At 36.2% G+C, this 17,546-nt stretch overlaps 1 protein-coding gene across 6 annotated transcripts; it reads left to right on the forward strand.

The window, feature by feature from the left end:
- Window positions 1-12,679: 12,679 nt before the first annotated feature.
- On the forward strand, window positions 12,680-16,584 carry LOC142505740 (nicastrin-like). Of its 6 annotated transcripts, none has more exons than XR_012804491.1 (7): window positions 12,680-13,102; window positions 13,231-13,477; window positions 13,587-14,726; window positions 14,806-14,881; window positions 15,147-15,249; window positions 15,332-15,409; window positions 15,908-16,584. XR_012804491.1 is itself a non-coding variant. In XM_075618841.1 (7 exons), the coding sequence occupies exons 4-7, from the start codon at window positions 15,244-15,246 to the stop codon at window positions 16,232-16,234; spliced, it is 264 nt and encodes an 87-aa protein (XP_075474956.1). In that variant the 5' UTR covers window positions 12,680-13,102; window positions 13,587-14,726; window positions 14,806-14,881; window positions 15,147-15,243; the 3' UTR covers window positions 16,235-16,584. The 6 variants fall into 6 exon arrangements, 1 of the variants encoding a protein (XP_075474956.1); XR_012804492.1 differs by lacking the exon at window positions 13,231-13,477 and having other exon boundaries at window positions 13,587-13,748; window positions 14,642-14,726; XM_075618841.1 differs by lacking the exon at window positions 13,231-13,477 and having other exon boundaries at window positions 15,908-15,979; window positions 16,127-16,584.
- The last annotated feature ends 962 nt before the right edge of the window (window positions 16,585-17,546 follow it).

The raw sequence follows: 17,546 nt of genomic DNA on the forward strand, positions 1-17,546 counted from the left end.
ATGTATGGTCGATATTGCAGCGGCGGCTATCAATGAGCTTTTCTTCTTATTTATAGGTGAAGAATCATATCTCCTCAAGGAAATCTAAAATACAAGGAAAGTGAGAGTTTTATTAGGAATAAACTCTTTTTAAACACTAATACCATATCTCTTGAATTAAGATCTCATTATCTAAGGAAGGCAAAATCATATCAAATATTTGCTCAATCAAATTAACAAGGAAAACTTTATTAGGGAAATAAATAAAATATATCATTTAAAATCGAAATCTTATTTCCCTTCATTCTCCCCCTTTTTGCATTTCTTGGACAAAATGAGATCAAACTCATTTATCCTTGTTAAGATCAAATCAACTCCCCCTGAGTTTTAGATTTTCTCCCCCTGAAAAAAATACTGTTAGTACGGGGTGTTGTTAGAATTGTTGGCAACACTTAACACAACACCTGCACCAGTTCCATTGACAGTTAGAGATTTAGCCAAGACAAGAATACAAACAGAAATATTAACAGACAATTAAGAGCAGAGATAGAAACATTTAAGCCAACAAAATCTAAACATCATCATCTTCATCCTCCTCATCCTCAGTTTCTTCATCCTCACCGTCCTCTTCCTCTTCATCATCCTTGGTCCGTGACGGACCAGCACCAGTTTGATCATCTCCTCCTTTTTGTCCATGAACGGTCATATCTAACATGACACTGATGGCAGCAGCCAAACTCTCATAGTAGGCCAAGTCGGCCTTAGCCTGGGCAATTTTCTTAAGAGCATGATCGAGATGGGTCTAGACACCTGCTACGGTAATCTTCACATAACCAGGTTTAGGTGGTCGAGAGGTAGACGCAGGAGATGGTCCAGTAGCATTCGGTGCGTTGGATGAGTCTTTCCATGTAAGGTCAACTTTGCGGTTTCCTTTGAACAGGGCCTTGGCAATTTTGATTGTTTCTCGGAAATCAGACAGACCCTCATCAACATTGCGAACAAACCCTTGAGACACCAGTATCCCATAGATCAGACTGGGAAATGGGAGTTTGGATGACTTTAATCCCCCATCAGCATACTGCATCACAGTGTAAAATACCATACGCCCAAAATTAAGAGTGCCATTGCCAATGGCAAACAGAGTCAGTGCTTGAGATTTGGTAACCACCGTGGTGTTTGTGGACGGCGTCCAATTCCGGGTGGCAACCTTGTGCAAGGCAGAGTATAGGGTCGTGAGATTAGCAGCTGAGACCTTGTGTGGATGGGCAGGGAATTTGCCAATCAATCCACCAGTTAGTACAGAGACTACCTCATTAAGATCTGGTGGAGGGCCTTCAGGAACAGATGGTGTGCTGTAGTAATCATTAATGATTTGTGGGTCAAAGTTATATATCTTGTTCCGTACAAAAACCTTGCCAAATTTGGCCGATCTTGGATCACTGACCCCCGATGAGAGATTGCCATAGAATTCAGCCACAGCTTTATGGCAATAGGGCAATACAGATGAGACGGTAGAGAGCAGACCACGAGTTTTAAGAAACTCGATCAAATTGTTTCGGGAGAAGGCTTGCCATATCAGCGTTGCGTTCTTCAACAAACTCCCTGTTGGTATAGAGATCCCAGTTGGAGAGTGACTTCTCAGTATAAAACTTGGAGTTATAGCTACCGTCTAGATCATACTCGCTAAGATCAGTGTTGTCAGAGGTGTCGGCAACATCGTTGACAGTATCCTCGTCCACTGCCTCGTTTGTTTCAGGGGCTTCATTGACTGCAGCAGGAGTATCAGCAAAATTGCTGGAATCAGTGGACTTTTCAGTTTCTTGGGGAGCAACAGGAGCGACAGGGGCGTCACTTTTATGATTTTTCAGGTTGGCCATAAATTGGGCCAACGTGATTTCTTCTGCAGTGGAGGGCGAGATCTCTTGTGGAGGAACATGGGTTGTTTGCTCAGTGGTGTTAGTGGCATTGATGGAGGTAGACTTGCATTCCGTAGGCGGAGGGGCACTCTTCTTACGGGCCACAAACTCATAATTCGCATCATCAGAGTCATCACCGGAGGTGTCTTCTGGATCAATCAGCGAGGGGCGAGTGGATGGCTGACCCTTGTATCGGAAACGTTTGCCCAGCGTGAGGTCTGGGTTATGCCCAGCGTGAGGTCTGGGTTATACCCAGCTTGTCGTTTTGAGCGTCTTTTTGGAGGAGAGGGAGGATCGAAAACCCTAATGATAGGTGGGTTATCAATATCCTGTGGATTACCAGGCTCACCTGGCTGAATAATCTCCAGGGGCACTGCGTCTTCAACAGCAAGTATCAAAGGTAGCGGCGATTCCACAGTGGGTGTTGTAACAGATGTTGTCGTGCTGGGGGCAACATCATCTGTGTTTCCCATTTCACTTCGAATATCATGGGGGTCAAATCCCTTTCCTGCCATTGATAGTAGATCGAAAATTAATTTACGAACAGGGAGGAAAGTAAAAAATTTCGAAACAATGAAATATTCCTTCAAAGAAAAATTTCGAGATGCCGCTGTGAAATTTAGAGAACTGATTAAGTAAACAGAGATGAATTAGGCGGTGTAACTCACAGAGTTAATAACGAGCGCACAGTACAACGGTAAGAAAATTAGTAACAGATTATTCAAAAAGAACAACGGGTAGAAAAATAACCGTTACTGCCTTCAGAGTTTATCGCAATAATTTTGTGCAATATCAGTTCAAAAATTAACTCCAGTCATAAAACCCACATCGAATTATAGCTCCACTTACCATCAAGGTGCACATTAATTCGATTTCCTGCGAAGATTGGATTTGTAACAAAACGTCTTTGTTGTAATACAAATAACCTCATTACCCAATTCACACTGTTATGTTTATGCATGACTTATGGATGCCTAAAAACAGAATGGAACATAGATAAAAACATGAGAGCAAATATGAGATATGTTTACAGATGAAGTGTTGTCACAAATGTTGGCAACATCTCTATTCAACACCCACAGTTCCTGAAAACAAAATTTGATAATCTTCACACTCAGTGACTTAATAATCTTTTTAACCTAGAAGTGGTAGCTCCCACACTAGAGGAACAGTCTTCATTGGACTCCTCTAGGTAGCTTTTTCCATTTTCTTCTATTTCTGTGTTAATTTTAGAAGGGGTAGCTCACACACTAAAAGCACAGCCTTCATTGGGCTCTTTTATGTAGCTTTTTCCATCTTTCTTTCTAATCACAGACCCATCACTTGATTTTTCAATTTTACTTCGTTTACTTGTCACATTGGTTAGAGTCAAGTGACCACACTTCAAATCTTTCTGTGACTAAGTTCACATGTAAAGGTGTGAAGTTTGATAACAAGGAATTGTAGAGGTGCAACAGAGAATTATGCTACACATGTTCAACACATCATATCACAGTATGAATGCAATGCAGAATGTCTAAGTCCTATAAATGTATATGCAAATGAGATGTTGTCCGAGATGTTGTAACATCTGAGACAACATCCAAGAATGATTAGGCAGAACACATGCTGAGAGATTTCCGAAGGTTGGAAAATCTCTCAAAATCCAATGCTTTGGTGAATATGTCGGCCAGTTGGTTATTTGTATCAACAAACTCCATTTGGATCAATCCTTTCTCTACAAGATCTCGAATAAAATGATGTCTTATGTCAATGTGCTTTGTTCGAGAGTGTTGTACTGGATTTTTTGAAATGTTAATTGCACTAGAATTATCACAATACACGACTAAGGATTCACTTTTAAGCCCATAATCTTCTATCATTTGATTCATCCATAAAATTTGGGTGCACGCATTTCCAGCTGTCACATATTCTGATTCAGCAGTGGAAAGTGAAACACAGTTCTGTTTTCGACTATGCCAAGAAATCAGATTATTGCCAAGATAGAAACACCCCCCAGAAGTGCTTTTTCTATCATCTAAATCCCCAGCCCAATCAGCATCAGAAAATCCTACCAGGTTTGAGTTGGTTTCGTGTGTATACCATAATCCTAATTCAATTGTTCATGCTATGTAACGTAAAATACGTTTAACAGCTTTCAAATGAGAAATTTTAGGATTGGATTGATATCTAGCACATAAGCAAACACTAAACATGATGTCAGGGCGACTGGCAGTCAAATACAGGAGGCTACCTATGATGCTACGATATAAGGTGTTGTCAACATTTTCGGCAACATCATCTTTGCACAATTTCTCACTCGATCCGATAGGAGTTTTCATGTGTTTTGGGTTTTATTTGCAAATTTCTTAATCAAATTCTTAGCATACTTGCTTTGACACAAAAAGATGCCATCATGCATTTGTTTAATTTGCAAACCAAGAAAGAAATTTAGCTCACCAACCATGCTCATTTCAAATGTAGATGACATGCACTCAACGAAATCATCAGCATGCTTTTGAGAGGAAGAACCAAAGATTATATCATCAACATATACTTGACAAATAAGAATCTCACCTTTGGACTTTTGAATAAAAAGAGTTTTGTCTACCTCACCTCGTTTGAAGCCAATTTCGAGTAGATATTCAGTCAATCTCCCATACCATGCACGTGGTGCTTGCTTCAAGCCATAAAGTGCCTTATTCAACTTGTATACATGATCCAAATGGTGTGGATCCTCAAAACCCTTAGGTTGTCTAAGATACACTTCCTCACTCAAAATACCATTTAAAAATGCACTTTTAACATCCATTTGAAAAAGTTTGATTTTCATGTAGCATGCAACGGCTAGTAGTAGTCTGACTGACTCAATACGGGCTACAGGAGCAAAGGTCTCATCAAAATCAACCCCCTCAACCTGTGTGTATCCTTGAGCAACCAATCTTGCTTTGTTTCTAATGATGTTTCCAGACCCATTGGTTTTATTTTTGAAAATCCATTTTGTACCAATTATGTTACCATGGTCAGGAGGTAGAACCAAGTCCCACACATCATTTCGAACAAATTGCTCAAGTTCATCATGCATAGCATTAATCCAAAACTCATCTTTCAAAGCTTCGTCAACATTTTTAGGCTCAATATTTGATATAAAACATGAAAATCTAACCTGTGAGTATGTAGAACTCATGCAAATCAGTCCAGCCATTTTTCGGTAATCAATCTTTTCTTTCTTCCGAGTTTGAACATCTCCACGCATGTTTCCAATTATTTGAGATGATGGATGGTTTTTCTGAATTTTGCTTGGAATACACGATCCATCATCTACTGTATCATCATTGCAATGCGGTTCTTCAGATTCAGTGTCTTCAGTGTCACATGTTGTGCCAGATGTTGCAACATCTGGGGCAACATCTGCATTTTTCAGTGAGATTGGATTGTCCAGAAGGTCTTCAACGTCATCTTCAGCAGTTTTCCTCTTGAGATCTGCACAATCATCAAACACCACATTAATGGATTCCATAATAGTCCTAGTTCTTAGATTAAACATGCGATAAGCTCGACTATTTGTGGCATAGCCCAAAAACAAACACTTGTCGCTCTTTGAATCAAACTTTGCAAGTTGATCCCTGTCATTCAAAGTGTAGCAAACACAACCGAAAACATGAAAATATTTAAGATTAGGCTTCTTTCCCATAATGATTTCATATGAAGTCATGGTTGAACCACTTCTTAAATAGACTCTATTCGATATATGGCATGCTGTATTAAGGGCTTCAGCCCAAAAACGCTTTGAAATATTCTTTGAGGCTAGCATCACCCTTGCCATTTCTTGCAGAGTCCTGTTCTTGCGTTCGACAATGCCATTTTGCTGTGGGGTTTTTGGTGCTGAAAATTCGTGTGAAATACCTTTCATGTCACAGTAGGATGAGAAGGATATGTTTTCAAATTCTTTACCGTGATCAGTTCTGATCCTTCTCACTTTTAAATTGTGGAATTTTGAGATTCTTGTGAGCAATTGTTTAAACACATCATAAGTGTCCGATTTCTCCCTAATGAAGCTCACCCATGAAAACCGCGAGAAATCATCAACACACACAAAAGAATACTTCTTACCTCCAATGCTTTCTACTTCCATGGGACCCATAAGATCCATGTGCAGTAATTCCAGACAGCATGTTGTCCCAGATGTTGGCAACACTGGGTGCGACACACGCGTCTGTTTTCCCTTTTGACAATCTCCGCACACATATGATATTCCAGATGAAAGATTAGGCATACCTCTAACTGCATGGTACTTACTCAAGTTCTTCAAGGTTTTGAAATTTGCATGTCCGAGTTTTTTATGCCAAAGGTCAAGTTCGGTGATTTGCACATGTTTGCACGAAAGTTCCTTACTTATTTGATAGCAATTATCCGAAGACCTTGTACCTGTCATTATGCACTTGTCAGATTCATCAAAAACTTCACAAGGATGTTTATCAAACTTAACAAGCAAATTATCATCACACAGTTGGCTTATGCTTATCAAATTTGAATTTAATCCTTCAACATGAAGCACATTGTGGAGCTTTGGTAGTCCTTCAACTGTCAAAGTACCCTTTCCAACAATTTTTCCCTTAGCTCCCCCTCCATATGTAACTTTGCCATCTTTTTGCTCAACATAATTGGTGAGACATTCTCGTGATCCAGTCATGTGACGGGAGCTTCCACTATCAAAGTACCAATGACCTGCAGTGTTAGTTTTTAACGAGGTATAAACAACTTTACAATGAGTTTTTACCTTTGGGACCCAAATTTGTCTTACTGTAGGTCGATGGTGGGAGGTGTTGTGGAAAGTGTTGGACAACATTCGGGGCAACATCCGACTCGACTTTTGATTCTTGCGATCATCCCTGAGTTTAAAACAGTAGGGCCTGATATGACCAGGCTTAAAGCAGTAATGACATACATACCTGCGTTTTCTTTTCTTAGCGATTGGTGCAGCAGGTTGTCTTTTTGATGAAGAGATTTTGATTGGTGAATTGGATTGTGGTTGTGGAGATGTATCAGCTTTTCCCTTCACAAAAATCGTAGACTTGGAAGATTCACCTATTTCAAACACACCGTCTTTGAACCCTAAGCCTTTCTTGTCATCTCTTCCCATCAAAAGTATGGATTCAAGCTTGGATGTGCTTGAATTAAACTTGGACAAGGTTTCAGTTGCCTTTTGAAGTTCTTCTTTAGACTTACCAAGTTCCAAGTCCTTTTTGCTCAAAATTACTTCAAGTTTGGCAACTACGGCTTTTAGTTCAACGTTCTCCTTCATGAGACTTGAGTTCAACTTGTTTCTTTTGGTCCAATCTTCAAACAACTCTTCATAAAGCTTTTGCACACTCTCAAGAGTGAGTTCTTCATAATCAGCTTCTGATTGATCATCTCCACTCAAATTTCAAGAAGTTGTGGATTTCAAACATACTGAATTTTTGCAGATGTTGCGGCCAGGTGTGGCAACACCTAGGGCAACACCTAAAGGATTCACCTGCAGCCAGCAATTTTCTGTAAATAGTGCAGTCGAGGAGGTTTGACTTTCTTCATCAGTGGATTTCTCCTCAGCATCGGATTCTTCATCGCTTAGAGACACATTGTAGCCTTTGTTTTTTCGCAGTCGGTTAGCACATTCATTGGCATAGTGTCCAAAGCCCTTGCATTCTCTACACTGCACCGAATCGTACCTTTTTGAATTGTATTGTCCCTTGCCTTCATTCCGTGGCTGAAATTGTTGCTTGGCAGGGTACTGTTGTGACTTTTCAGGTGCAGGCAGGCTAGGAAATTTAGATGGTTGTGCATTCTTCTTTTTATCTCGGATTCTTTTCAAATAATCACCAAATTTTTTTGTGATAAAAGAGATAGAATCATCGCAGAGATCAGAATCATTGACTTCTTGAGATATTTGAAGGAGTTCATTGCAGGAGTCATTTGAAGCTTGGAGTGCAATTGTTTTCCCTTTATCCTTCTTCTGCATGTCCAAGTTCATCTCGAAAGTACGTAATGAACTGATAAGATCTTCCAATGCCATCTTAGAAGTGTCCTTAGCCTCATCTATTGCGCAAATTTTTATGTTGAATCTTTCGGGCAGAGAACGGAGGACTTTGCTAACTAGGCGCTCATTTGAGATAGCTTCTCCAACACCGAATGCCTCGTTAGCAATTTCCCGTAGGCGACGATCATACTCAAGTATGTTCTCAGATTCTTCCATCCTCATCATCTCGAATTTGGAAGTAAGCATCCTTAATCTGGTTCGTCGCACACTCTCAGACCCTTCACAGTGACTTTGGAGAATATCCCATGCACTTTTAGCCGAAGTACAGTTTGTGATTAAACTGAACATGTTCATGTCAACCGATGTAAATATAGCATTCAAAGCCTTTGAGTTGTGGTTCGAATTTTGCACTTCATCAGCAGTCCAGTCAGTTTCAGGCTTTGGCCGTTTGTCACCCTCTTGATCTATCATGACTGGTGGAGTCCATCCATTGATGACACGCTGCCATGCCCGTTCATCTAGAGATTTTATATAGTATCTTATTTTGACCTTCCATAGGCTGTAATTGGTACCATCTAGAACTGGTGGTCGAAGTGCTGCGCTTGCAAATGAATTGTCCATCGGATTAGTTCTGTCAAACAAAAACAAAAACCAGAATCAGCACTTAGTATATCAAGAACCTGCTCTGATACCACTTGTTAGGATTATTTTGTCCGACAGATGCTACAAATAATAAGACTTTCTGTATAGGATGTAAAACAGTAAATTTGTGTTTTATCAGAATTAAATGTTGTGCCAGATGTTACAACATCTCGGACAACATCTATATGCAGCGGAAAATTAACTTTTATAACACAAATTGATTTGAAATAAATAGATGGACAAGATTAAATATGCACAAGTATTTTATACTTGTGCGGTGCCTTATGGCAAAAATTAATCACTAGAAAAACCAAATCGTTTACAAAAACCTAACACTAGTGATTATGACAAAAATCAATTTTCTCAACAAGTTGAGAAAACAAATGCTTTCTAAAAAACAAACAACCAGAATAAAACTAAAACAAGAAAGCAAAAACTTGATCCCGGAAACCACTATCAACTAGATGCAATCTTCAGTCAACATCGTTACGGATGTTGTCTATAGATGTTGGCACCATTCAACTTAACACGGGAAACACCACTCCAAACAGCAACAACTTCGAGAATAATTTTTCTCTGTAAATCTCTGCAACGTGTGTGTATGTATGGTCGATATTGCAGCGGCGGCTATCAATGAGCTTTTCTTCTTATTTATAGGTGAAGAATCATATCTCCTCAAGGAAATCTAAAATACAAGGAAAGTGAGAGTTTTATTAGGAATAAACTCTTTTTAAACACTAATATCATATCTCTTGAATTAAGATCACATTATCTAAGGAAGACAAAATCATATCAAATATTTGCTCAATCAAATTAACAAGGAAAACTTTATTAGGAAATAAATAAAATATATCATTTAAAATCGAAATCTTATTTCTTCAGTTCTTTCTTCTTTGTTGTTCTTTTTAAAAAAATAATTGAAATGACAATATTTGAAAAGGAAAAGTAATCTGACATTTTTTGTCTTTGTGGGATTTGATACTGTTTCTTGGTTGAACCCTACTGGAACACAAGTTATACTATTAATTGTCCAATTCATTGGCAGATTTAGGCGACACGGCAATTCATGCAGTTAACTTATCTTCTCCGGAAAATTTATAAGATGATTAAGATTTTTAATTAATAGATGTGATTATTTATTATATTATCAATACGTATATATCAGAGACACTCATTCTCATGATTTTGCTACTATTTCCAACAGTACTAACGAATATTTTTCTTTTCAGGTTTAGGACAAAAATGTGAAATTCTTATATATTTTTTTTTATTTTGTGTGTGCGTACGTACGTACATATTAGTTTCTTGAATCAGTATTATGATCACTCTTAAGCTTTAGTGACCTTTCATGAAATTCACGTACTTAAAAATGATTGCCTTTTGTTCATTTTATCTTTGGAACAAATGAATTTGGGTATCAAGAGACTGAGTAAAATGTAACTAATATATCAGGTCTCTTTCTACCTTGATGCTTGAATATTTTTAGGCAATCACTTTGGTTTCACATATATATGTTTACTCAATTGCATCACGCAAACACAAACTAAATGTTATCTTGTTTCTACTAATTTATTCAATATATTTTTTAGTTCATTATAGCTTAAGTTTACTAGTGAACTTTTCGATTTCGGTGAAAAAGATCTTCGATATAAACTTCTCTTTGCGCGTGAATTTTCATGAGAAACAACTCTATCATTCTTGGCAGATTAGAAATGGTCATTCTTTTGGTATTAAAATTATAAAAATGTAATAACTAATGGTGAGAGAATATTAGTAATGAGTATATATCTCTTATTCATAGCAAAATTGTTTTGCTGTGGCAATGTTGTCAAAAATTTCATGGTCGGGTATATCAGTTTCAGTGACTAGCCCTCAATAAATCATGGATAAAATTAAATCTTGCATATGGGTTGATGTATGTGTTGCCATATATATGCATTGTTTTTGGTCTATCAATTTGTCTAATTTTAGGTTTTGGTTCATTAAGCTTTCCAAGTTTTATTTTGGTATATTAATTTTTATTTTAGCCTGAATATTGTTGACTTGTGTCGACGTGTCATTAGACAATTGAGCAATTTCCAATGCCACAGTAAGAATTTTTCGATGTCACATCAACATTTTTCGATGTCACATCAGTATTACGACGAAATGAGATTGAAAGCACAAAACATATTAAAAGCTAGTAAACAAAAACAAAATTTGAAAATTTGATAAACCAAAACATAAAGTACGAAAAGTTGGTGGATAAAAAAATTATTTTCGCATTTTATTAACACTACATAAGTCATCATGTTATTATTCACCCGTATTGTTGTGTCTTATATGATTCCTAATTTGAGATTGTTTACCAAACATTATTTAATGATGAGATATTTTGTTTTGTTAGGATGTTTTTATAGGATAAAGAATTTTTTTTTAAAATAATCTAATTTGTAGGTCATGGTTAAAAAAATTCAAGATATATACTCGTAAGATATTTTCACGAAATCTTTATTTAATTTTACAAAGCTTAATGTCATATATATTTGAACACAATGAGTTGTGTGTGTGCCAGATAATTCTTTTGGCATATTTTGAATATGAATGTTAAAATTAGTATAAGCACATTTTTTATTCCTAAATAATTAATGCAAATTTATAAAACTTGATCGACTGATAAAACAATCACATCAACTTGTTATATATAGTTGTAGAAATTGAAACAAAGAAAAAAGAACAGCAAAAGATCAAGCTTAATTCCACCTGTTTCTTCTCAAACAAAAAATAACTGTTTTTTTTAATCTCTCTTTAATTCAGGTCCACGGGGTTTGAATATATTTATGTATGTTTCAATCTCTAGGTTTTTCTGATCATGTTAAGCCTTGAAAAAGCTTCTCCATTTTTGTGCAGAGAGCACTTCTTGCTGGGTATAAACCACTCCATAAATTTTTTCAGAACCCTCTTCCAGGTAAAAAGTGGCAATTTAATCAACCCCCTCAATTGAGAGAGCTTCATGAATGAATATTCGAGTGCACATACAAAAATAGCTAAAACGGTTACCAAAGGGTGTCTGAAATCTCATCTCTTATAGAATAACAACTACAATATATATATTTATATTATGTAGTGAAAAACATATCGTATCGTTTGGTTCGAGCAATGAGATCGATGATTAAAGAAGTATTAAATCTATATATATAAATAACTCTAATCTCTAACCAAACGATTAAGTGAAATAATAAAGTATAATAATTTAATGTTTTATTGGCACGTAATCTTGTACCTAGATTATACCTCATGCCATATTAATATAATACATATGGGGCGAAAGAAATTATTGTTGATCGTATACACACCAGTAACAACAATTCTCTACTTCCATTATTGAATAGTGGGGTCATTTTGGAGTCTTGTCGAACTCTCAAATGGAGTACACACGTGGATGAGCATTTCAAAGCTTGTCAACCAAGAAAAGTTGAAACGCTAAAGTCTCTATTTATTGAACATTTTCTAGTCTAAAGCTTGACAAATCTACTCAATATTAATCCACATTCAACTTCCCTTGTCAAAATTACTCTCATGTTTTGATTAAAAAAAAGAAGAAGATGATACATCTTTCATCAAGCGAAAAGAAATATTTCTAGCTAGAACTTTTTCCACTGGTTTGACATCTATCTACTCAAGGCATGGACAGAAAGGAAAAAAAGCTTCGAATTTCTTCTATCCCCCTGTTAGGTTGTGTTATGGAAGCTATTTTGGTTATAATTTTCGGAGGAAATGATGAAATTATGTTGGAGGACGATTGTAATGCTCCAGCAGCTTGTAATGTGGCAGCTCAAAAGCATTTTAGGCAAAGTCAGCAGGTCTGGCGTGGTTGATAATTAATTAGTTTGTTTTCTTGCAAGTCAATATATAGCTTGGTGCCAATAATTGAAAAATATAAATAAATTAGTTGAGCTGTGGGATGATTTAATGTTGAAACGATAATCAATAATATGTGTTATGATTTTGTAAGTGATTGTGGAGCCTCGTTTCGTTTGCAGACTATTGCGTTTAAATTTATCTAAAACATCAAATATAATGACTACAGGTTCTCGAGATCTATTATTATAAAAACAATGATGATAACAAACTTTTCTTAAAAATTTGGGACGGAACTTAAAGATCGAAGGTTTGGATAACTCTAAAATTCAAATAAGCTAATATAATTTTTTGGCAAAAACTTTGGAAAGAACGGAGAGAAGAACCATGGGGGTTTGAAGGAAGGAAATTGGACCTTAAATATCTTTTATTATAAACTTCTATCATCCCGGGTCACACAACCAACAGGCTAGAGCTTCAGTAAAGGGCCGATTGCCATTAAACTCGACGGAATAGTTTTGTAGTCTGTGCAACCGACAGTATTTTACCGAGAAGTAGCACAAATGATCAATTCGATACTTGTGAATCTTCAGTTTGGATTCCATGGCCTAGGGATTTCAAGTTTAAATCTTCCTGGCAATTTTCTTACCGTTGACTGAACACTACGCCATGGACTCGTACCTCCCGTTACTCTTCTTCGTCGCTCATTTCCACCACTCTTTATCAGGTTTTTTTTTTTTTTTTTTGACTCGACTTTAATTCCTAAATGAGAGGGCCGTTATCAAAATTTGATTTTTATCAAGGGTTTTGGTCATCCGTTGGCTCATTGTACGTTTTGACGGGAATTGTGTGCAGATTGAACGGTTGAGCTTCGATTGGGAAATTATAGAATGAAACTAAGGAGCTATTATTATTATTTTTATCAGCAGCTAAATTTGATTACCACTCCATTTGTAAAACCATTATAATTTAGTTCTAGTGAAATGCTTATAGCAGCTTCTACATCTGAGCTATATTGATTTTGGACAATTTTGGCATAGCCAATCTCATTCAAGTGGACAGCTTCAGATAATCAAATTCATTTGAGTTGTTTTCTGATAATGTAAATGCTCTGTTATTTGAAATCCCTTCTCGGTTTTATCGCGTTTGCAATTTGTTTTGATTTAATATTAGTTTGATCTGGGTTTGAGCTTTATATTGACTTTGAACAGCTTCAGGGAAGACAATTTCTTTTGAGTCAGTTCCTGATCTTGAAAAGTCTATGTACACACAAATTGACGGATATCCATGTGTACGACTGCTCAACATTTCTGGGGAAATTGGTTGTTCAAGTGGGTACTGTTATTATAAGGTTCAGTTAGTCGGACGATGAGGTATAATCAGCTAATTATTAATTTGGATTTTGGATCCTGGTCGAGGGAAAGTTGTTACTCCAATTGTACAATTTAAGAATGCAGATGTGTTGGTCAGATCAACTGCAATATGGGTTTCTGCGGATGAATTTGAAAGCTTACTTTCAAAGCATGCAGTTTTTGGTTTCTAATATAGCTGCCAAAAATTAACAGTTTCATTCCTCATCGAGTTTTCTTCCTGGCACGTTTTACTATTCTGACAATTTTATTAGGTTTTTCTGATGCTTTATGTCCCATCAATGCATTCAAATTCCATTTCAGTTATTCAGCAATATGTGTCCATTCGTTGGTAGACTTGGTCGGGTCTTTGATTGTATTTAAGTCTTTATTTGCTTCTTCCCTTTCTTCGTGTCGTACTCCTACTGTACCAGTTTTCTCATGGTGGCCCAAAAATAAATGTATTTCATGAAGTTGGCACCAGTTCATCCCTCTCAGAAGAGTCAGAACCATGATTAATATTCACCAAAATTGAGTATGAACTATTTGAGCTGACACTAATAGCAGCAAACATTGAAGAAATAGTGTAGAACAAAATTTGGATTATAGTTATTACTATGGTAAATGACTGAGCGCTTGGATGTAATTAATTTTTTTAAAATGACAAAAAAGAAACTAGGCGTCATAATATATGTGGGTCCATATAATGTCTGCTTTTAGTTTTCATCACATTTATTATCCTCTATGCTTATTCAATATGGTATGTTCAAATTATTGTTTCCTTTAAACATTTATCTTTTGAACTTGTTTTTATAATTAATTTTGTTCTGTAACTACTGGTGTTTATGCTGTTAACTCCAGTCAATTGAGGAATATTCTCTTTTATTAGTTTTCACTATTTGTTGTGTGTATCTTAGAGTATCAAAAGATCCAATTTTTTCAAGGAATGTGGCTGGGGTTTTAGTTGAAGCAAGAGCACTCAGGTCCAAAATGGTTTAAAGGGTGAGTTATTTAGTTAATTTTGTTTGTTGAATATTGAGAGAAAAAGAGTTCATTAGCTAACAGTTAGTGGTCATTGCAGGAAATTCCCCAGATGCAAGTTTCCACAAGCTGAATTTGCTCCATATAAAAGCAACAACTTTTAGTGGAATCCATCGGTGTGTGGTGAAAAATGATTAGCATTTTAAAGCTGCACACTTTTGCTAGTTGAAGTTTCTTGAAACACATTTGGGCTAACCTTATTAATTAATTAAAAGACATAAATACTTAGATAGCATTCCAAGGAAATTGATGTTTTTGTAGTCATCTACGCCATTGAGTTTTTTTTTCTTATGAATCTGTTTTTTCTCCTTATCTTCCCGATGTGGATTATCTTCCTTTTTCAGTTATTCCACTGACTATCTTATATACATTACTATCCAGGTTTTAATGATGTTCCTTAGGGCTTAGAGACATCCAATGGTGACTGAATACATTTCATGGAATTGCTTGTATATATCAAGTTCTTGCTGCGTCTTTTATGCATGTATATTCCTGCATCATACTCTCTTTGGAAATCCAGCATATTTCAATTTTTGTGAATATGATCTTGTTGTCAACACCTGCAGGGTTCTGGAATTATGTGGAAAGCTTTTAACTTCCATGTGGTTTTACTCTCTGAAACTAGCACACCAATCTTGCAAAAGGTATTGAGTTCTAAAGACAATTTACATTTGACACTTTGAATTTCTAGGTAATTACTTGAGTTATTGGTTCCAGAAGATTACTAGATGCTAAAAATAGCAAGATGTAGTTGTGTTTTATGAAAGTCCTAGTAGCTGTTAAAGACACTAAAGATTTTTCCTCCTTTTTCTGTTTGTTGATAAGTTTCTGTTGACTGGGTTAAAGCCTCAGACACCACTACCATAGTTGTTAATATGACACAGCCGGTTTCACCTAGGAGTTGAACCTGTATTCCATCAAAATCCATAGATGGAAGAAGATGCTGTAAATTAGATGCAAACGAGAATCATTAGTGTTAGCACTCTTCCCTTTACAATCTCTCACTTAATTATCCATAAATCTTAACTAAATCTAAGTGTCCACTGCTGAAGAATTGACCCATAAGTCACCAACTCAATCAGTATTTTGCATTCTTCGTGCACAATGCATCCATCACAAGAAAAAAAATTCCCATTCTGCAGGCTGTCTCGACAAATGACAAGAGAAGGGCATCTTATACTGAAGATGTTGTTGAGTTTGATCTGGTGATGGATGTAAGAAATTCTGGAGACCGAATTGATGTCCGCTATATTTTTTTCGAAACCATAAAAGTTGAGGATATTCGAGGACTCTTATCACCCGATGCTAGAATGTTAAAGTTTTTTGAAGTTCCGTGTTCTAAAGCTTGGTTGTCATCCCAGGTATGTCCCTGCATATTCAACCCGATTGAAATACGAATCAGGTGGCTGGACATTGCTACCCTACAACTCTTCAGATATCATGAGCATGGAGGATCCAGTTTGGACTGAAAGTAATTGGGATACAATTGGTATCGGAGTGTATACGGTCCAAGACGCTACTTATGACCGTCTGATTTTGGTGTCGGGCATCGTTATAACTCTCTTGGCTTACCTTTTGATAGCGTTAGTTAGAATTCTAATCCGAAAGGCGTTGAAGCAAGACTGAAACGCTGCTTTTTTGCATCATTTTTTGGACCTCTAGTTCAGGTTATATTTGTCGCGCAACTGAACTTTTACGGATGTGTGGCGACTGTTGTATATATCGTTCTAAGTTTTACTTGTAACAATCGGTTATTCTAGAACGGTACACGACATGTTTAGTATGATTATTTGTTCTATCTTGAGCCTAATTTAAGGCTCTAGTCAAATAAGTTGAGCATTAATCCGTTTCAGGTCACGGGTCACAAAAATTTACAAGGAACTCATAAATCTTAAAAGTTTTATAATAAAATAGAATATACTCAGCTCCCTTGGAAGCAACTTTCATAGTCATCCAAACCATTACATACATGCCGTGAGCCACCGTTATAAGCATAACTTATTCCAAATAACTTTTTAAAATGCAGACATCCGACATCTAATCTATAGTAGAGGATATCATTGATAACTAAATGATATTCTAATTAATTCGCACGCAAAATTCAAGTTCGAAAATTTTAATTGTTTTTGAATGTTGAGTTTTGATTTAGAAGGGTTGCCCAGAATCATGATTGAACCGACCTTGTTTAAATTTATAAATAACAAAGAAATATATATCTTAAGAACATGATTTAAAAGAGCTTTTTAGGATAGTTCTGTGATTTAACAATAAATAGTGCATATAGTATTTTCCATTTCAAATTTAGGTCTATATTTCTCTTAAAAAACGATAAGAAAAATATTTCATTAACTTCTCGATTTTGATTTATTAAGATTTCTTTTAAAAAATAAGTCCATGTGCAATTAAATTAAAAAATAAAATAAAATTTGTACCAACACTCGCATACAATATGCAAGAACCTGGAGACATAAACGTGTATTGGAATCTCCAGTAGTACTTCCGCAGAGTGTACACAAAATTCAATCTCTTCTTCAAAATTCAAAACTCTCTGCAACTAGTCAGTTTCCGACGCAAGAAGAATAGTTTTGGTTGAGTGATGTTATCAATTGAAAACGAGAATTTAATATTTGACATTTCACTTGCAGCAGTGGCATTGACAAGTGGTGGTTTTTCCGGCATTTTGGAGACCTACAAGCGAAAGTTCCATTTCCTGTTTGAAGAACAAGCTGAAAGGGAATTTTAATAAAATCCTAAGCCTGTAAGGTATGATTCTCGATTTGT

Source organism: Primulina tabacum, chromosome 10 (assembly GCF_025594145.1).
Source record: "Primulina tabacum isolate GXHZ01 chromosome 10, ASM2559414v2, whole genome shotgun sequence".
NCBI classification, from domain to species: domain Eukaryota; kingdom Viridiplantae; phylum Streptophyta; class Magnoliopsida; order Lamiales; family Gesneriaceae; genus Primulina; species Primulina tabacum.